This window comes from Durio zibethinus, chromosome 13, assembly GCF_047325235.1.
Source record: "Durio zibethinus cultivar Kanyao isolate XHJ-2024 chromosome 13, ASM4732523v1, whole genome shotgun sequence".
NCBI lineage: Eukaryota > Viridiplantae > Streptophyta > Magnoliopsida > Malvales > Malvaceae > Durio > Durio zibethinus.
The window spans coordinates 22,036,206-22,058,202 of record NC_143174.1 but is presented as its reverse complement, the minus strand read 5'-3'; the positions used below and the strand labels follow the sequence as shown (position 1 = coordinate 22,058,202).

The 21,997-nt window shown below is 29.3% G+C and overlaps 2 protein-coding genes across 2 annotated transcripts; both read left to right on the top strand.

The window, feature by feature from the left end:
• The first annotated feature begins 5,848 nt into the window (after positions 1–5,848).
• Positions 5,849–8,135, top strand: LOC111303044 (protein TIFY 10A-like). The gene is made up of 4 exons (XM_022899044.2): positions 5,849–6,177; positions 6,962–7,465; positions 7,581–7,638; positions 7,777–8,135. The coding sequence occupies exons 1-4, from the start codon at positions 6,021–6,023 to the stop codon at positions 7,880–7,882; spliced, it is 825 nt and encodes a 274-aa protein (XP_022754779.1). The 5' UTR covers positions 5,849–6,020; the 3' UTR covers positions 7,883–8,135.
• A 7,945-nt stretch (positions 8,136–16,080) lies between these two features.
• On the top strand, positions 16,081–21,549 carry LOC111303042 (oligouridylate-binding protein 1-like). The gene is made up of 12 exons (XM_022899043.2): positions 16,081–16,374; positions 16,938–16,999; positions 18,441–18,543; positions 18,649–18,725; positions 18,824–18,885; positions 18,975–19,062; positions 19,205–19,280; positions 19,380–19,410; positions 19,502–19,621; positions 20,022–20,130; positions 20,560–20,734; positions 21,014–21,549. Exons 1-12 carry the CDS (start codon positions 16,294–16,296, stop codon positions 21,305–21,307), a joined length of 1,278 nt encoding a protein of 425 aa, XP_022754778.2. The 5' UTR covers positions 16,081–16,293; the 3' UTR covers positions 21,308–21,549.
• The last annotated feature ends 448 nt before the right edge of the window (positions 21,550–21,997 follow it).

The following is a 21,997-nucleotide window of genomic DNA, read 5'->3' as shown; positions in this document are numbered from 1 at the left end:
ATATACAAGAGAAGCTGAAAATTGAAATTTTGAAAAATGAAAAAAGAAATTGAGTATTGAGATAGAATCCTATCCTTATAAAAATCAAATCTCTTACGAAAGAAGTAAAAAAAAAACCATTCGGATTAAATTTCAACTTCATCAACTAATTTACTTACATCAAATTAATTTGGTAGACCAAACATTAAACTTATGCAAATCCAACAATTTAATCATCTTTGGATGTGATGATTAGACCCACAAAGACAATCAAATTTATTTTGGTCCGGTCATACAATTCAACTCTATTATATAAATTTTATAATAATATAATTGAACTTCCACAAACGCTTTGGTGAGGGATCATTTTCCATGGCATTGAGGTGTTTCACTCATACCAAAACTATTTTATTTTTAAATACCTATATATCTGGGAAGAGATCATAAGTCAAAGCAGAAAAATGTGCAAGCTCTTAATTTTTCTATTTTGTTGACTTCGTTATCAATCCTACAATTTATATTATTAAAAAAAATGGTAAAATATCATTAATATTATTATAATTAAAGTTATATACTGCATTATACGAAAAAATTTTATTTTTTCCCTTTTTATTCTTTTTCTCTGATATTTTTTAATGTATGTGCAATGACGAGGCAGTTTCAAGACAAGTTATAATGTTGGTTCTTATTCCTTAACGCATTTCATTAATTATCTGCAGGATTAGTTGGCATTTTGCAATAAAAAACATTCAATGAATAATAATAATAATAATAATAATAATAAGTTAATATGTTGTCCAAATGCATAATAAAACGAAATAACAATGTTTTCACACATTCATTTAATTATTATAAATTTTCATACATATTTTAATAAAACATATGTCATGTTTTTAATCCACTTGTGAAATATAAAAATTTAATTTTTATTGTAAATAATAATTTTTTAAATGAATAATTACTTTTTGAATGAGGGTAGACAAAAGGGGAGAGAAAGAGAAGGGAGACGAAAGGAGAGGATGTGTCGATTGCAGCTCTTCTTCTCTCTCTTTTTTTTTTTTCTTTTTTTTTAATTTTATTTATTCAATTGTTTTAATTTCAAAATATAAAAATGTTTTTTAAATTTTTATTTTTTATTTTTTAATTTTAAAAATAAAAATGACAAATTTTTCGCTATGTATCACAATTTTATTAATTAGTTGTGTTTTGCCACATTGTCAATTAGCTGATAGTGTTAATAAAAAAGATCAAAATACTTGATAATATATATATATATATACATATTTTAAAATCAGGATAAATATATGCATGTATATATATTTATATCGGAAAGACACAAGCAAATTTAAAATCACAATAAATAAATAAATATATATATATATGTATACACGTTATTACGTTCAGTAATTGTGGAGTCATGTTTCCGTTTATAGAGCCAATCCCGATCTTCACAGACAAAGTTTAGAATGGAACAGTTAAGAAGTTTGATGTAATTTGAAACCGACACGTCTCCTCTACAATTTGTGACCCGCACTCTTTTGCAGTCACGTGCGAAGAGCAATAAGTTTCCAGGCCATACTTAAAGATCATAAACCAATTTGCAATTTCAAAAAAAAAAAAAAAAAGATGGCTCATGATTATTGAAATCAAAGCATGTTAAATATCCCATGCCAACAGTTGACTACTTTAATTTTATCTTCATGGACCACTCGGACCACTAGAGTGGTACATACAACATCTTAGAGCAATGGCTGATATCGAAACCAACAACGATCTTATCAATCTAACCATATGCTATTGGGGTTTGGTTAGATTTTTTTTTTTTTTTAGACGTGTGCAATCGTCATTCGCTCATTTGTAATCATGTTATTGATACAAAATGAAATGTACCAATCTGATGGCACTTATGGGTTGTATCAGTCTGCAGATCTTTTTAGAAGATGAGAAAAGATTTTAACATGCTTAGCATAATTTGATGGCGAAACTAGTGGGGTAATTAAGTAGACGATATACCAACCACTAAAACTCACATGACATCAAGATCTTGTGATTAAGGTACTAAGTATAGTTCATGAACCTTAAATAGAAACATCATTAAAAATCTTTGGTTAAAGGTTTGTTCCAAGCTGGCCCTTGCCCTTCATCTGGATTTGTAAGGAAGGAACATCCCATGGGGTAGTCTTTGAGATGAAATTCAGCCCACCGTTTGAATGAATGTCACTCTCACTTTGACAGATGGATGCGATCTTTTTACTGCGATTTGCAAATTAGACGTAGGCCTGCACCAGTCTCCTAGCTTTGAGTGCTTTGAAGAGTACAACACTCCTGGATTTCGCAACGAGCAGCAGCTTTTGAGCAGTCCCTTAATAGCTAAACTCAAAAAAGAATCGCGTTGATATGGTGCCGCAGTTATCCGCAAATGGAAGGGTGTTTCGTCAGTAAGCACCACAGCCGACACGCCAATCAACTGTTCGATGTTCCGCCATTTTTACTGGACGTCGGGAGTCGGGTCGCCCGTGACTCTTTTCGCCGACCCCGCGCCTAAAATTTCTTCATTTTTTCCAATAAAAACATATTTTACATAATTCTAAATCACTTTACAAACATGGGGACAACCATATTGGAGAACATTTTTAAAAAATAAAGAAAAAGGCTGCAATTTTCATGTCACCATCACGAGAAAAATGTTCTCTTCACTACCCACTGATTATCGGCCACGTGTAACTTTAAGCTGGTGAGCCGGTTTGCGGTGCATGTGCACCCACCAACTATCCACTCTCTCTCCCTCTCTCTCCGCGTTTCTCACGCGAGTTTGACTCTCTCTTTTTTTTTTTAATTTATTTCGAATTTGTTTGTCACAACATTCCAAATTTAATTTTGCTTTTATTATTTTATTGCCACAAAATACCAAATTTATCAACTTAAAAAATACAATACTATATCAATCGGTAAGAAAAATAAACTTTTTAGTAGCAGCGAAATTTCCAATTAAATAAAAATCTTACTACAATCACCATAAAATAAAAAATACTGAGGTAGTGTCCAAAACAAATATAAAAAAAAATTTAAATTAAAAATATATATTTATTTAATTTATTAATATAATTATTTTTAAAAAGTAATATTTAATATTTTTAAATTTTAAATTTAATATTTATAATATCTTATTTTATATTTTTATATACTGATTTCTTTAATTAAAACAAAAAAAGAAGTAAAAATTTAAGCAAAATAAAATCATCACCAACTTGTTACTTGTTATTGATCAAAATGTTTATTATCACATTATTGATTCACATAGTATAACTTTACGTCATTCAATTTTTAAAAAGAAAAAAAAAAGGAGAGACAAAACATATAAGTTAATTTAATTACAATAAATATTGTGGTACCATTTATTCTCTAAGCCTATATTAAAGCGAATAAATTCGATTGTACCACGTGCAATAGGTTGAGCGTCAACGGAATTTCATATTCAAAGAGCAAAGTTTTATATTTGGTCTGTTGGCCTTAAAATTTGGTTATTCGGCATTTATTATTATTATTATTTTACGAAAGTTTAGTATTTTTGTTGCATTTTGTGGTTATTATTGCTTAAAATGTTTGAAATTCTAATTTACACGTGAATAATATTATATTTAAGAAAATCAAACTGCTTTTAATATAAACTTTATAATAATAGGATTGCACAATACTATTTATAAAACCTTCACAATCGCCAATACTAAACATTTAATTTGTGATCAAATTTAATCTAAATTATTCAATAAAATTCTATAATATTTTGTTTCCAGAACTTTGTATTGAAACAAACTAATTAGATTAGATTAGCCAGCATGTCCCTATTGCACTTTGTTAGTAATTAGAATAAGATATATAATGCTAAACTTCATTAATTGAAACATTATTATCCTCTTATTCAAAATAAAGGAGAAAAAGAACATGAACATTGATCTGTCGAAGTAGTACAATCTTATTTATGATGGGATTACCAATAACAAAAAATTAGTTTTTTTTATATTTATTTATCATATTAAAAAATCTTAAAATGAGATTGATTCAATTTGTAATTATTCATTTATTTTTAATTTTTCTTCGCAATGGATTTGCATTTGATAAAAATTTAATTTAAATAATTTTATTCATTAATATTAAATAAATATATTTAAAAATATAATCAATTATTTTTTCAAATAATTAAACTACTTCACGAATAGTCGTACGTTATACTTATTTATCGGTTATATAAGAATATAAAAATAAAAAGAAAGAAGAAGGCCCACTCGAAACAAATAGACTTGGAATTTCACGTGTCGAAATATTATTGGGAGAAGGAAAGTGAAGTTGCCCCTGCCCTTTTTTGAGAGGGAAGGCAAGGAAGGAAGTGAAGGAGGCGGTATTTTGTGTTTGCATTAATGTTTGTGGCGCCCACTTTGGTCGTATTGCTCCACCTGTACGACGGCAAGTAAAAATAAATAAATTATAGAAATTTAAAAAACAAAATAAATGAAAGAAAGAGAAAGCCACACCCGACGCCGTTATCTTCAACGCCGTGCTATAAGATTAATCATTTATTGTTTAAACTTTAATTAAGATGCTTAATTAGTTACTGGCCGAAAAGAAAGTGCTTAATTAGCAGAATGACAGAAATATCCTTTGCGTGGGCTTTACCATATTTCTCGTGAAAACTTTGTTTGGCTGATTGGGTTAGAATTTTGGTAGAAAAGAAATTCTTGTGGGAAAGTTGAAATTAAGTCAAATATTTGGGCTATGGAAAACAACTATTAGTTTTGGAGAAGTCAATAATATACATCTATAAATAAATTGTATATTAATAAAATTTTTAATTTTAAAAACAGTGTTAAAATATTGTAATAAATATTATTTTTCTTTAATTATTTTTTATTTTTAATATTATGTTTTATCCTGTTAATTCTATTTATGAAATTTAAATATTTTATGTGGATGATATATTTTTTATTAATTAAATAATAAAATTTATCAAAAAATAGAAAATTTGTTTGAAGTTTCTGCTTTTAGAATTGTTTTTTTTTTCTTACCGTAGCAACTTGTTCTTTGTATAACATGTCTTTATTTCCTGTTTTCTAGAATAAATGAAAATTTTATTTATTAAAAAAAATTAATAGTAAATAATTTTAGTGTATACATTTTCTGAAAAATATCTAATACATCATTAATAAAATTTTAAAGTTCTCAAATACAATTAAAAAATGAAATATCTCATTGTTTTTACTATATATTTTACAAAATTAAAAATTAATATAATAAAAAATACATGTAATAATATTTTAATTTTATTTGTAAAATTTAAAATTTTCATAAATCATGTATTAAATAGTAATTTTAAATTTATAACTAGTTAATTTAACAATAAGGTATTTTCATTTTATCTTCAACTTAATATGAAAGTTTTAGATTTTTTTAAAGAAACCCTTATAATTCTTGATGTTTAATCAAGCATAAAAACAATAAGGAGATATAAAAAATAAACCACATTGTGAATTGAAATTTTAAAAATATTTTTGGCCTTTCAAAATTTAAAAGCAATTAAAAAAACACGTGCTAGAAAAAGTTAACCAATAAACCAAACTTTTTACGGCGGCCACAAAAACAAATAACGCTCAACCAGGATAGGGACAAGAAAGTAAATTCACCAAATAAAATATCGAACAAGAACATAAACCGATAAACATCGGCGTGGTCGAAAAATTAGAAAATAAAAGAAAAATAAAAGAAGAACGTGTTTGAAATCCGAAACAAACGAGGCAATCAAGTGTTGAAGTACCCTCTGGAAGCTGCAAAAATCAAGCCCCATTTATTTATCGTGCTTTTTAACCCACCTCCCTCTGTCCCAGCTTTATCAAAAATAAAAACCATTTTCTCCTTCTCTTCACATTAATAAATTTCGCTTCCTTGCCTAAACTTGATGCGGCTGTAAGTTCAAAGATCGAGGTCTTCGATTTCGAATCAGTCTCTGAAAACCCAAAACAGCAACAGTTGTGAACACTTGGATTTTGTTTATGTCGGGTGCACCGGAATATATGGGTCAGAAACCGGTGAGGTCACCGGACAAGCCAAGCTTTACGCAGACTCGTAGTTTGTTGAGTCAGTACTTGAAGGATAAAGGTAGCTTTGGAGATCTAACTCTGGGAATGACAAGCAAAGTTGAAGCTAATGGTTAGTTCTTTCTTTCTTTGTTTTTCGTTTTTCCTTTTGAGTTTTGGGTCGATCAAGAACTGAGAAAGAATCACTGAATCAGAAGTTTTCGAGTTTGTTTTCTTATTTATTTATTTATTTTAAGTATTAAAAGAGGAAACTTGATTTAAAGATAGCTTCACAATAAGCTTTGTTCTTTTACTTTGACTTTTACCTCTTTTTTCATCTCGGACAAGCGGTTTGATTAACCGTTTTAACTTTCAAAATTTTGAAGTGGTTGAATCAAATTAAGCTTCAGGTTATGATCTTTTTGTTCTTAATTTTATTTTATTTATTTTTTATGTTGTCAATCTTCAGATCCTGAAAATAAGATTTGCAAATTGACATGTTCATATTTAATGGTTCAAAACAGTCAGAAAACATGTCCTTTATTCTCTCGGTCTCTCCTCCTGAAAATATTCAATTTTGAAAAAGAAAAAAATTTATAGAACAAATAGACCATGTGCTTGAACTGTTGGCAATGAGAAGTTCCCATTTTTTGAGGGATGATGGGGATTTGAAACATGTATTTATGTTTTTTTAAGAACAAAATTCTGTTGAGATATAATCCCGTCAATTTATATTCTGTTGGCAAAATACCTGCCTTTAGATCTCATTAAAACTTGACAAGATCTTTGGATTTTTTTTATTATAAATAGCCAATACTTCAGTTCTCGAAAGCATAAGTCGTTTAAAGTACTAAAGATAGTTTTAGAATAACGGAGTTTGAGTCTAATGTATCGCTTTATTTATGGATATGTGGCAGGGACACCTGAGATGCTGCGTCCTACCATGAATTTGTTTCCTGTCAATGAGAAGTCAGGTGATGTTTGTGGCCGGAACGTTGCAGCTCCTAGGAACTTGAGATCGATGGATTTGTTCCCTCAACAAGCTGGCTTTTCATCACCAGTTGCCAAGGATGATGGTCTGAAAAGGGTTGATTCTAGTGTTACCAGCATGAACAAATTTGCCGCAGTGGAGCCTCAAACTGCACAGATGACTATCTTTTATGGTGGACAAGTGATTGTGTTTGATGATTTTCCGGCTGACAAAGCTAAGGAAATCATGCTTTTAGCTAGCAAGTCCAGCTCCCAAAACAACAGCTTAAACCCCAATTCTGCCAAGACAAGCGCCCCCTTTACTTCTAGCATAGCCACAAGTCCGGTTGAATCTGGCATTGGAGTTCCTCCTAACTCAAATGTGGTTCCTAATTTCGGAAACAATGCAACTCAAGAATGCATTCAACCTGCTCAGCGACCCATTCCTGGCGGTAATCTTCATTGTCCACTTCATTTTTTTTTTAATCGAGGAGTCAGGAAGTGGAATTATGTCTCATATTTTTCTTGTTTTATATAGGGATTCTTATTAGTTTTTGTCTATTGCAGATCTTCCAATTGCAAGGAGAGCTTCCCTCCATCGGTTCCTGGAGAAGAGAAAGGATAGGTAGGCATCTAGAGACCAATAAAAGAAATTACATTTTAAAAATCGATTGTAATTCGTTTTAATGTTCCTTTGTCTAAAACTTTTGGCAAGAGTGATGCTTAACATATTGATGTTGACATCCTTATGATTATTTTACAGAATCACCACAAGAGCACCATACCTGATAAGTAGCTCCGCAGCATCTCCTTCCAATCCAGGCGACGGCAAGTCATGGCTGGGTTTGGCTGCTCAATCACCGCAGTAGTCTGAGCCAAGTTGAATTCTTTTTTGAGGCTTCTTTTAATTCTGCTATCCTTTTTTTTCAGCTGGGTTAAGCCTGCTGTTTTCTTAGCTCTCTATTTATGCTTCTCTAGTTATCAGCTGAGCTCTAACGAGCCCTCTTACATCCTAACTCTCAATCAAATCTCACCATTAGTTTCTTGTAATTAGTTCTATTAAGAAACTTTTAGTTGATGTTAATTTTGAATCAAAAATTAGTTGTGTCTGGTAGAAATCAATACATGATTGCCACGTGATTCCCTGCGTGAACAATTGCTGCTGATGGGTAGTTTTGATAACTCAGACCAAAAGGATATGTTGAAGAAAGAAGGTAAAATATGAGCTATGAAATGTTGTGAACTATGAACTAGCAGCTGAAATCACTGAAATCAAGTGTAATCAGTAATGTTAATTGGGGGGGGGGGGGGGTTATACAGCAGATTAGCAAGTCTTCAATTCAACATCAAATCACTGTCACAACCAAGTCTTGTCATCACTACTTTATTATCATAAATCATGCTGCTTTATTGGTTGAGCCTTTGCATGATCATCACTTTTGGATTTTGTGGCCTGATTGCAAATTTAAAATCTGAGAACTTGGGAAGTTTAAAATGTTTTTTTTTTTTTTGGTCTTTTCAACAAGATGGAACGGTATGGCAACTTGCCAATTCAACCAGCTAAGCAATCATTCAGCTAAAGACTGATGGAATCCGGAAAGCAACCTGTCTCCACCAAATGGAGAAACTGTTCTTTGTTATTTTATGTGGAATAAGGTGAACCCATTTCAAGTTCATCGATGAATTCCAGGCTTGACATTATAAAACTTTGAAAGAAGCTTTCACCATGTCAAACGCATGGCAATGCAATGCCTGTGATGAATTGCGATGGTGTGCAATTTTCCATTTCTTTTTCTTCAACGAAAGCATCTTCCATTAAAATAATTCTCAGCAAACATGCGTATTAAAGAGACTTTGAACACGCGAATGAGTATTAAACAATAAATAATAATAATAATAATAATAATAAAGAAACAAATGAGTGGTGGAGAGAGACCTCCAATCCACGTTCAGAAGTCAAGCAGAAAAATAGTATAGTACTTGAGGGATTTCTTGTGTATTTACATTTCTTGTGAACCCTACATTTTGGCTATAAATAATCCAAAAGTACAGTCCAAAGTTGTTCACGACTGGTGACTTTAATCATATAAAAATAAGACATAATTTACAAGGGAAAACTCAGAAAAATTGGTTGGATGGTCCAAAAGATTAGTCAATCCCCATTTTCTTAACCTTTATTTGACGAAAGAAGGGGGCCTTTTTTTACCAGGTCGTTGAAATAATTATATTTCATTTTATAATAAAATGATGGAAATAGGTTTTTTATCAAAGGTCAAAGATTCTGGAAGATAAAAGGTTAAAATAATTCACATGCATTTTTTATATAAGGAGAGTTTTTTTTCCGTCGTATCATGATATTATTTATTGAAAAAAATATATAAAAACTTTGTTATGAAATTATATCATGGCGCGATGAGAGTATCTCTCACCGCTCTACCAAAGTATTCTAAGAGAGTATCATTCCAGTTTTGTGATCTAATGCATTTGGTAAACAAACATGTTAATTTTGTAGTCCATGAAATTTCTATTCATTGGGCATGGGCAGCAAGAAAGAAGGTGTTGGAATTAGATTTTTTTGGATTAAATACATATTTAGTCTTAAAATTTAAAATTTTTTATCACATTGATACTTAAAAAACGTTTCTATCATAATGATGTCTGGATTTTTAAATTTATTATTGCAATGTTAACTCGGATTAATACTATTAATCAACTTTGTTGACATGACATCAATATTTAATAAGATTTTAATACGTATCAAAATAATTTAGTTATTTTTCATATGATCATTGTTACGTTAGTACAAAAAAATTTATTTTTTTAAAAATTTTAAAAACTTCAAAACAATTTTAAAAGACTTCTAAAATATTTTTAAAAATTAAAATTAATAAAAAAATTTTAACTTCAAAAAATTCTCAAAAATTCTCAAAAAATTAAAATATTTAAAAAATATTTATTTTTTAAAAAATTCTAATTTAAAATTTTTTTTCAAATTCTAAAACTTTCAAAAAATTTTAAAACTTCAAAAAAATTTAAAATCTTTAAAAAAATTCAAAACAATTCAAATTTTTAAAAAAAAAATTCTAAAAGTATTTTTTTAATTTTTAAAAAAATCTAAAATTTTTTTAAGATTTTTTAAATATTCGAAAAACATTTTAAAATTTCTCAAAAAATTTAAAAATACTACAAAATTCAAAACAATTCTAAAAATTCTAAAAATTTTTGAAAAATTATAAACAAATTTTAAATTTATAAAAAAATTAAAAGTATGAAATATTTTTATAAAATTATAAAAATTATCATAATTTGAAAATTTTTTAAAATTCTGAAAAATTTTTAAAAAATCCAACAAAGTAAAAAAATTAAAATTTGTAAAAATTAAATTCATAAAATATAAAATTCTATAAATTTATAAAAGAATTTATAAAAATTTTTTGAAAATTTTCACGTTTTCTTAATTAATCTTAAAAATTTTTAAAATTTTATAGAATTTTATAGAATTTTATAGAATTTTTTAATTTTTTAAAAATTTTCAGAATTTTTTAAAATGTTTTTTTTTTTTTGAATTTGCATAAATTTTTTTGAAATTATTTTAGAATTTTTAAAAAATTGTTAGAATTTTAAAATATCTTTCAATTTTTTAAAGATTTTTTTCAATTTTTTCTAATTTTTAAAAAAATTTTAAAATTTTCTACAAATATTTTAAATCTATACAATTTTTTTTTTTCATTTGAATTTTTTATTTTTTTAATTTTATACAAAAAAATTTTGAATTATTTTAGAATTTTTTTAATTTTTAAGAATTATCTAGAATTTCTTAAATTTTTTAGATTTTTTTGAATTTTTTAAAATTTTTTGATTTTTTTCTGAAATTTTCTTTTAAAAAAGATGTGACATTGATGATATGATATTAGCTAATTTTTTTTGACACATTTTAATATCTTATTGGATATTAATGTTACATTAATAAAATTAACTTATGGTTTTAGTCTACGATATTAACGTAATAAAAAATTTAAAAATTTAAATATTAATATAATAAAAAAAAATTTTAAGTACCAATACGACGAAAATTTTAAATTTTGAAGATCAAATATGTATTTAAGTCTTTATTTTTCTTCCGGACAAAGCATCTTTTTGTTATGTAGCGTGTGAAATGTGAATTGAAATTTATGTATTCTTTAATTGTTATTAGTTGCTTTCGTGATACAGTTGGCCGGTGGCTTTTTGAAATAAAAAAATCAATTTGTCACACTTAATTCAAAGATGAGCCACAAATCAATAGTCAAATTTTAGATGATAAACTTTCTGACTTTTTCGTTCTTTTGGTGAATTTTTCTATTGTTTCGATGACATGATATGGCAATTTGCCACTGAAATTTCTGTTCCAAGTAAAACTCTTTCCGGCAAGTTGAAAATAACTAGAAGAGTATATGCATGTTTTACACAACATTATCAGTAAACTACACAGAGATATAAAAACACATATGCTTTAACTTTTGAAATAATTTTTTTTCTTTATTTTTTTATTGATTTGGTACCTAACTCTAACACATGATCACCAGCTCGAGGTTATAATAGGAGGGTGCTTAATTTTAAGCACCAACTAAAATATCTTAATTATATATTTGAATTATAAATTACTTCTGTTTAATATTATTTTGCTGTAAACAATCGATCATCATCTATTTGGTATAAGAGCCTAGGAGTTGCTCTCGTCTACTTGGTTTTGCTTGGAGCTGTCATTATAGTTGGGGTGGAATGGGGGCAGTGGAACCATCTAAAAGGAAATATATGAAGGAGCAGCTGGTTGGAGTGGTTCAACTACAAGTTATCAAGCTCGACCGCCTAATAATACAACCCCAAGAGCAGGATCATGGGCAGAGCGGATGCCAAACCAGCATGGTCAAGGTCCATCCAACTTTGGAGCAGCAGGGAGCAACCGGTTGGAGTGGTGCAAGTGCCTTATCAACTACTCAAGTCCCACTCCTTGTAAAACCTTAAACCACGGGCTTAAAGCCCTTGCTTGCTTCAGCCACTGTTGGAACGAAGAAGGCAATTTCATGTACACTTTGCAAACATTTACTGTTAGTTTCTCCTAAGACTAGGAGTTTTGTTGCTAGATATACTTGTTCAAAGTATTTAATCAACTATCTATAGTCGTGATTGATTCCTAATCAAGCAGACTATGAATACCACCATGAGATCTAATCTTGGATTAAAGCAAAACTGTGTTTTGTATGCAAGAGACCAAGAGCATAAAGCAAATTTCCCAATGCTTCGATTGTAATACTACTGGTGCAATCATGGCATTGGAAGGAAAGAAATGGAACTGGCAAGGACAGCATCCGAAACCATCTCAGATATCCATGAAGTCTTTTGTTTCAAGGCTGAAACAGAATTAGAGCTGAACAAGGCTAACGAATGATTGAGGGCAGTTAGGTAGATAAAAGTCACAAAACCGGATACACGATAAAACCAACAGGCCCAACAAATATTTTGTTGAAACCGACATTTAGGTGGACTGAGTTTCATAAAAGAGCCCGGTTCTGTTTGCTTTATGGCATGGCACCGGCATGATGATCAAGTGTTCGAAATGTTCAAAGTTGGTTCCTGGACTTCTTCATGCAAAGGTGTTGGGACGAGAAATCAAATCAAGTTACCAAACTTTGAATTGCAAATTAAATATTACTAGTACTAACTACTTTATGCGTTATGACTAACTATTACTTATCACCACAGTTTGATTTTAACACATTTAAATTTCATAATATAATGATTTTTTTAAACATTAAACCCAAAATTGTTGTTCATATATATATTTTTTCATTTTAAAGAATATGGCCAAAGCTTTATTTATTTATTTTTTGTCTGCTACAAGTGTATAACTTATATATTTTTAGATGAAGTTTATGAAATCTTTTATTAAAATTAATCTAATAAAAGTATTAATAGAAAATCAAAATTTATAGACTAATAGAAATCATAAAGATCAATAATATATAAAAAGATTAAAAAGATTATTTGTAATTTAAATTTAAGTAACACTTATTCAACATAAAAATTTAATGAAAATATTTATTTAAAAATAATCATAATTTTTTGTTTTAAATTTATCGAAATTTGCAGACTTTATAACAATACCTTTCAATATATCCTAATGAATTTTTAATTTTAATTAAGTGTACAAATGTCTACTTGAGCATACAATAAATGTCCAACATATTTCTTTTCCTAAAATTTTGTGAGGAATTTTCACAGATTTTTTTTGGTAAAAAAAAAATTTAAGATGAAAATTTTATTAATTTAATGATTAAATTTATTATAATTTTTTAATTTATAATTTAATCGTTAAATTAACAAAATTTTCTTAATAGTTTTCGTTTTTCTTGTCAGAGTAAAGCCAAAATGTCTAAAGTGGGTAACCCATCCTATGAGGAAAGATGAGGGAAATGAAGGAAAAGGAAATGAAAGTAAAGGAAATAAGAAAAATATTATTTTTGTTTGGTTTATCATTTGCATTTTAATAAAAGAAACAAAAGGAAATTGAGCAATCTTTTCTTTTCATTCCAATTTTTAATTACCTCAAATTAGGATAATCAAGAAATAAAGAAAAGAATTAAATTTTTTAAATATAAAATAATTTGGATAAATTACATGAATATACCCTCAGGTTTAATGTAATTTGAGTTTGTCTTCTAAAATTTAAAAAGTGACACTTAATTATTTTAAACTATGTATCCGTGATATTCAGTTAGTTTTTATTAATGCCATCAATGCCTAATTAATAAACCCTAGCTCTTTTTTCAAAATTTTTTTTTATTTTCTATTTTTCAAATTCAAAGTTTTCAAATAAAAAAAAATTAGAAGTATGAATTCTTCACAATCTTCAACAAGTAGTAGAGAATCAAATGTTAGAAAAATATAGATGTGTGTTGCTAGTTGATTTTTTCCCTTTTCCTATTTTCGTTTTTGTTTTAAAACCCATAAATTCTCAAAAAATTCAAATCGAAACCCATAGAAAAAAAAAAAAAAAACTTGATGGTGAGTTGTTATGGCTGTTATGTGAAGTTGTGATTGCTTTATAGGTTTATTGGGTATGAGTAATTTATGATGAATTCAAGTTCTTTAAGTTTTTTTGGTGGCTGCTAGGTTTATTTTTGGATTTTTTTATAGGCTATTTGCTTTGTTAATGTTTATCCCTAAAAATTGATTGTTTGTTTGATGCTTAATACAATTCCTAACAGCAAAAATTTCATTCCCAAAAAGACACAAAATCTAGAATTTGCATAGAATAGATAAGCAAAAAAATTGAAAGTCTCAACAAAAAACAATCAACACAATCAAAGAATACCATTAACAAGAACATCCAAGAGCAAAATCAAAATTTTGGGTCTTTGTGGGAGATTTTTTTTTTTGAGTTTGTAAAAAAGAGATTTTCGATGATTTTCAATTTGGTTGTTTTCGAGAGTTTCTTTTCAAATTGAGCAGAATGAGGCGCTAGTGGCAAAAAAAAGTATGATAGCGTAGTAGGTTTTCTGACTTTATCATTAGGATTTCCTTTTCTAGTTTATGGTGGTGGTCACTGATGACGAAGGACTTTAGTGGTAATGCAATAGATGGTGATGGTGAATGTCCAAAAAAATTAATTTGGATTTTGGGTGTGATTGTTTTTGAATGTTTTTTTTCCAAATTAAGGAGAATGAGATGTTACTGGCAAAAAAAAGTGTGGCAATATAGTGAGTTCTTTGACTTTAGCGTTGGGATTTCCTTTTCTAGTTTATGGTGGTGATCATTGATGATGAAAGATGATAATGGCAACCAACAATGGTAGTGCAATGGACAGTAATGGCAAATTTCTAGAGAATTTAATTTAGAGAGAAATAGCTATTGCAAAAAAATTAAAGTATTAGAAAGAATTGAAAATGACTTTTATAGAAAAATAATTCATCTCATTTTAGAGAGAGAAAATAAATTAAAGTTGAAAAAGATGAACAAAATAAAAAAAAGGAAAAAATGAATAGTTTTGCATAAAAATACAATAAAATAAATCATAAGCTAGTTAAGTGTTATATTTTAAACTTTAAAAGACAAACTCAAATCACATTTAATCATAGGGTATATATATAATTTACCGAAATAATTTTTATGTCCTTATTATATTTTATCATTTTTAATGAATACTATTATGATACTAAAATTTAACCATTAATGTTAATTATTTATGCTTCTTTTAAATCTTTTGAAACTCATTTTTCAACTATTTTTTTTGTCAATAACGTCGAATTTTATATATTTTTAATTTATTCTTAGGTCTTAATTTTTTTTTTCATTTTGTTATGACTTTACAAATTCTAAATAATAAAAAAATAAAAGAATATGACAAAACATATATAGTGATAGGAAAATGCTAATACTTAAACAAATTTATGATTAGTTTTTTCTTAATAATAAATATTTAAGTTTTTAATTTTTTCCTTTATGGATTAATTTTAAAAAAGTTATAGTATAAAAATAATTCTAAACATATCTTTTTTATGAATTAATTATTAATAATATTTTTTAAATTAAAATTATTTTATTAACTTTTAAAAAATTTTAAAATAATTAATATCAAAATTATTCACATAATAAAAAATATTTTATTTTAAAAATATATAATTTAAAAATAATATAATATAATATCTCTTTTCATTTCCTTTTACAACGGAACTAAACAAAAATAAGATCAATCATTTTCTTTTCTTTACTCATTTTAATTATCTAAATAAGGAAATTAATAATCATTTTCTTTCCCTTTTTTTCTTGTTTTTTTCCCATAAACTTTAATCCAATAGGTTAACCTCTTAGTAAGACCGATCCAGGTGGTCAAAGTCCCAAGTCAATCAAGCAATCTGCATTACACAATTGGCCATTGGAAATATTCGTTCTCTCTTTCGTACTCCCGATACCACCTGATCAAATCTCGGACCCGATACTTCCTTCAAAATTCTATTTTCCAACAAAATAAAAAAAGTAAATATATAATTACAAAATCAAGGGAGCTCTTCCTCTGTACTCACTCCTCTTTTCATTTTCTCATTTCAACTTTCGACTTACAATATATTTTTTTTGTTTTCATTTCTTTCCTTCTTCTTTTCTTTTTCCTTTAATTCTGTTTATTTTCCCTCTTTCTCCTCCTCCTCATCTTCTTCTTCTTCAATTTTATCGATCTCTCGAGAAACCCTAACCCAATAACCTTTAAAAAAATCTTCATATTTTTTAATTTAATTGAAAGAAGATGCAGCAGCAAAGGCTAAAGCAGCAAGCTATGATGCAACGGGCTCTATACCACCATCTCAGTCTCTTGGCTGCTCCTCAGGTTCTATTTATTTGCTTTGTATTTCTCGCTTTATTATTTTTCTATTTTTTAGTTAATATTTGGGGTTTTTATTTATATTATGAAGTTGGTTTCTTTCTTAATCGAATTGGCTTTCTTAAATTAGTTTTGTTTCTTCTGTCAATTTGTTTATTTGCTTGCTAGTATTTATTTTGTGATTTTTTGGGTGTTTGACCTTCGTGCGAGAATTTTCTGTTGAAATTAACAGGGAAAATTGAAAATTTGCTTGATATACTTAGTCATGGCAAAAAATGGTTTTTTTTTTTTTTTTTTTTTGCGGGTCGGCAGATATTGTTGTCATTTTGTGTATCAACTGGCCCATTGGTTTTGTCTTCTTAAGCAGGTTAATTATGATGGCAACAGTTAGGGGCTTAACTATGTAAATGTGATCTTTTTTTTAATTTTACATTTGGTTGCTGTAAGCTTTGGTGTCTCACTTAGACTTTTGTGTCTAATTTTTTGTCTTATTTACCGATGTGAGGAGTGCCCATGTCCAATTTAGGAAAAATTTCCTTTTTTTACCTTTTTCTTTTTTAATTTTGCAGATAGAGCCTATCTTGAGTGGAAATCTTCCTCTTGGTTTTGATTCAGCTACTTGCCGCAGTGTGTGATTGTTGCATGGGCATCTATTTCCTTTTTTTTTTTTAAATTTGTTCACTTCTGGGTTTTTTTTATTCATGTTTATAATATCACTTGGTGAAGCTTTTGCATATGCATCTTAGTCTTAATCTAATTACTACTTAGCGGGCATTTGAGTTGTGGAATCTTGGATTTCAAGGGAAAGTGTGAGACCCGGGATTTTTTTTTATTTTCAAGGCATCCCATTTTTAGATTCGTGAATGTCCATATGGTAAATCATGTATATTTACCATAATCTCCTTGACAACTTTAGGCAACCTTTCATTTGTTTTAAAAAAGAACCAAATAATAAATGAAGCCTTTGTCATCAAATAAAATACAAAGACTTTTTTTTTTAAATTAAATATACTCAATTATGACGGTTAATTATACATTTTGCTGTAGTTGAGCTTATAAAAATATATAGCTTGTATGGTTGGAATTTATATAAAAACATAAAAAACCAAACTTTTAATTACGGCGTTTAGTACACATCATGCTGTAATTGAGTCTAACAAAAAAAAAAAAACTTTCAGTTACAGTATTTCATATAAAAAAAATAACTTAATTGACTTGTTTTAAAAATTGAACCAAACTTTTAATTATGACATTTATTGCACATTATGCTGTAATTACTTCTAAAAAATATTATGAAATTTCATTATTTCTGCACTTGTTTTGGAATTTATAAAAACTCACAAAATTTCCATGCAGTGGTCAATAAAATTTCGAAATGTGGCAATGATTATTGCCCGAGCTTTCATGGGGTCCACTTTATTAATTTCTACTCAACTCTCTAGTCAAATATATAATAGCATTCGTCATTATTTCAAGCATCAATTATTATCTAATTTTGAAGCAATTACGGCATTTTAATGGAAAACGCTATAAATGAGTTACTCAATTATGGCGTTTTGTCATTAAAACGCCGAATTGTGTCATTTCAGATCTCAAACATTTTCAATTATGGCATATGTTTAATAGAAACACCGTAATTGCAGGTTATAGAATATGTGGGAAAACATATTGCAAAATGAACCAATTAAATGAAATGCTGTAATTGATTTAAAATAAAATTTAATTTCAGTTCAACACTTGCTTTTCAAAAGGGTAATATAGATAGAAGAAATTTTTATTCAGGTCAAATTTGATAATCAAGTAACATTCTGCCCTGAATCGTAAAATGCCATGGGAATAGGTGAGTTTCTGATGTTGGGACTCGAGGTACTGTTGAGAATTTGACATTTTCCTTAGGAATCAGATAACTCTGAACCAAACGTGAGAATCAAATACTCACAATCAAGACTCTTGGGGAAAATTTTTGAATTCCCCTAAACCAAACACCCTTTTAGAGATTGTAGATTTTTCTGTTTATGTAGTTCTCTTCATTTCATTGTTACTTTTTTCATTTACCTTATCTTAAATTGTAGGTATGAGGGAAATATTCACCCCCAGGTAACGGAACCCCTTCTGCAAGAAGTTTTCTTGAGTACTGGTCCTATTGAAGGATGCAAACTTATTAAAAAAGATAAGGTTATCTTTTGATGCAAATATTGCAAGTTTTCATTGGATTTTTGGGATTCTTGGTTCATGCTTATATTGTTGTTAACAGAATGAGCTCATATTTGCTTAATGCAGTCATCCTATGGTTTTGTGGACTACTTTGATCGTAGATCCGCTGCCATTGCTATTGTGACTCTTAATGGAAGGCATCTGTAAGTAACAATATGAACCCTTGTGATGTTGGGCTTTTCCCTTTTCCCATTTCACTTCTGCCTTGTCCTATATTTTTAATGCACGGTCTTCTTTGCAGATTTGGGCAACCTATTAAAGTTAATTGGGCATATGCTTGTAGTCAGAGGGAGGATACATCGGGTTTATATTGTACACTAATGAAGTCTACTTAGTTGTATTATACCTGTGTATTTGCAAACAACTTATGGTATTTCTACTTTGGCATTCAGGTCATCACAACATCTTTGTTGGTGATCTCAGCCCTGAAGTTACAGATGCTACCTTGTTTGCATGCTTTTCTGTGTATTCCAGTTGTTCGTGAGTACTAATTCTCCCTGTTTTACCCTAAGATTACCTCTTATCAATCTTGAGCTGCTGGAAATGTGGGTTTAAAGGGAGGGTAATCAACCCTGAACTAGCTGACTTGAGGATAAATAGAACCTTTTTTTTGTGGTTACAGGGATGCAAGGGCTATGTGGGGCCAAAAAACTGGGCGTTCAGGAGGTTTTGGTTTTGTTTCTTTCGCGAACCAGCAGGTACTAGAGTCACTTTAGTTTTCTTTCTGTATCATCTCTCTCTCCATATTTGTTTTCATCATGTAATGATCATTCCCCCCTTTTTTTTTTTTTTCTCAGGATGCCCAAAGTGCAATAAATGACTTAAATGGTACGTGAAAAATTGCTTTTATAGGCATAATTGTTTGTATTCGGATAAATATTTATTCAAATTTCCATCATTTCGTTTTGGCTTATTACAGGGAAGTGGCTTGGAAGTAGACAGATCCACTGTAACTGGGCTGCAAAAGGTGCCACTTTCAATTATGACAAACCGGCCGCTGATGCTAAAAGCATCGTAGAGCTGACAAATGGAACATGTGGTGAGATCATCCTTGAGCGCTAAAACAATTCTTGTAGTTGAGATCTAGTGCCAGTTATTTTAACTCTCTTAGCTTCTTCTTTTTTCTGGAATAACCATGGGCTATTTCTTTCTGAAATTTTGAATGCAATACATCTATAATTTGAAACATCCAACTTGGTCTCAGCCTTCTGGCTTTCTGGCCTTTGTTGAGCCATCACTGCCAATATGGATGCTTGATATATTATCTTTTACATTCAAGAGTAGTATATAAATTTTGCATCTTTCTTATGCCATTGTTAAATTTTCTTGTTAAATTTACTTTCAAGTCTAGATGTTTTACGATGACGTGGAGTAGGGCAATTACAAACTCCTTTTCATTCTGTTAGAGCTCTTATAGTATAATGTTCTTCTTGCTGAAGAACGTCAAGAGAAGACTAATGAAGATGCTCCAGAGAACAATCCTCAGTATACCACCGTTTATGTTGGCAATCTTGCCCCAGAGGCAAGTATTAGTTTTTCCAATCTCAAGTTTGTTCTTCCCTTAATCCAAACTTTTGGGTGAGTAAAATAATGGGGTTGGGCCTACCAGTCGTACTACTCAATTAAGATTCATGAGCCACGGCCAAGTTTCCCCTGCTTAACTCATAGTTAATGAAAACAAAATTTTCCAGTGTACTGGTTTTGTCTTCTAATAACAAGATCAATATTAACTTCCATGGCAAACCTAGAAACATCACATTCTGGTCAATTGAATGGTGAAACTGTAGCTGCTGCCAGTATATCATGTGAAATGGCTCAAAGGATTCATGAAGTATGCCATCGTTAGGGTTGAATGAGAACTTTGAATAAATTATTTTATAGCAATATCAAATTTCCCTTGCACAACCGTTTTTAGCGGTCTCAGATGGAAGGTAGTTCATTTTTGGTCTTGGTTCTCATGGATAAAAAAATTTGCAGGTTACATCAGTTGGATCTCCATAGGCATTTTCATGCCCTTGGAGCAGGAAATATTGAAGATGTTCGTGTGCAACGAGATAAAGGTTTTGGTTTTGTGAGATACAGTTCACATGCTGAAGCAGCTCTAGCTATACAGATGGGAAATGCGCGAATTCTATGTGGTAAACCAATTAAGGTATTTCTCTTTACAAAACCCCTTCTCAGATTTTCAGTTAGTTATGATTTTGAATGTTATGGATTCAGTTAGTTATATTACTTTAATTTGTAAAGTGATGTCACCCATGGCACTCATCTAATGTTTTGACCTTACCAAAAGCCATCGTTCATCCTGGTTTGGAACTATTGGTACGAGTGTTGTTGCTGGATGTGATTCTAGATTTGCTGCTGGCACTTATGGCCAGTGCAAATATTATGTTATGGTGGCATTGACCTTTCAAATGTTTAAGTGCTGCAGTGCTCGTGGGGTAGCAAACCTACTGCACCAGGAACAAGCTTTGCCCCTCTGCCTCCACCAGCTGCTCCTGCACATATGCCGGGTCTTTTAGCTGCGGACCTTGCTGCCGATGAACGGCATATGGAGTTGAGTAAATATGGTGGCGCACAAGTAATGAGTATGATGCATACAAAGGGTCAGCATGCCCTTAAGCAGGCGGCCATGGGAATGGGTGCCGCCGGAGCTAGTCAAGCAATCTATAATGGTGGATACCAAAATGCTGTGACAACCCAGCAGCTTATGTACTACCAGTAAATGGTGGGATCCAGCTCCTATTATAGCTTCACTGGGCGGAATAAGTATTTGGGGAATTGTAGGATGATGCTACTTTTTTCATTTCCTTTTCTTTGTTTAGATTGCTGTTTCTCTCAGTTTTGTTTGTTACGTTCAACTTGTATGGATTGTTGTTCGCTATTTGAGATAATTTTCGAGACCGTTGGATATGACAGACAGTATCTCTCGGTCTTAATTTATTATGATAAAAATTTACTATATAATTAAGATTTTTATTTATTATAAAATTTCTTACTTTCATACAAATTATTTTTTATAATATCAAAGGATTTAAACTGTTATTATAAATTAATTCTTAATTAAAAATAATTTATTTTTTGTGGTATCATTATAATTTAATAATATGTTAACAAAATATATTTACATATAAAAAATGTGGATGTTGAAAAACTTTTGGGTGGAAGGAAATAAAAATTTTTATTCATTAAAATTTGAATATTTATAAGATTTATTTAATATGCAAATAAAAATTCTTATTACACTAAATAACTAACAGTAAATTATTTTTTAATGAAAAATATTAATATAATTTATCCAATTCGTAAAGTAAGAATTTTAATTACATCAAATGACTAACATTAACTTATTTTTTTATGATAAATGATAATAAAATTTATTCAATTTGTAAATAAGAATTCGAATTGCATTTAA

Coding starts and splice junctions, on each gene's coding strand:
- LOC111303044 (XM_022899044.2), top strand. CDS start 6,021: ATGTCGGGTGCACCGGAATATATGGGTCAGAAACCGGTGAGGTCACCG. Junction 6,178..6,961: donor AAGCAAAGTTGAAGCTAATG/GTTAGTTCTTTC, acceptor GATATGTGGCAG/GGACACCTGAGATGCTGCGT. Junction 7,639..7,776: donor CTGGAGAAGAGAAAGGATAG/GTAGGCATCTAG, acceptor ATTATTTTACAG/AATCACCACAAGAGCACCAT.
- LOC111303042 (XM_022899043.2), top strand. CDS start 16,294: ATGCAGCAGCAAAGGCTAAAGCAGCAAGCTATGATGCAACGGGCTCTA. Junction 19,281..19,379: donor TTTCTTTCGCGAACCAGCAG/GTACTAGAGTCA, acceptor TTTTTTTCTCAG/GATGCCCAAAGTGCAATAAA. Junction 20,131..20,559: donor ATTAGTTTTTCCAATCTCAA/GTTTGTTCTTCC, acceptor AAAAATTTGCAG/GTTACATCAGTTGGATCTCC.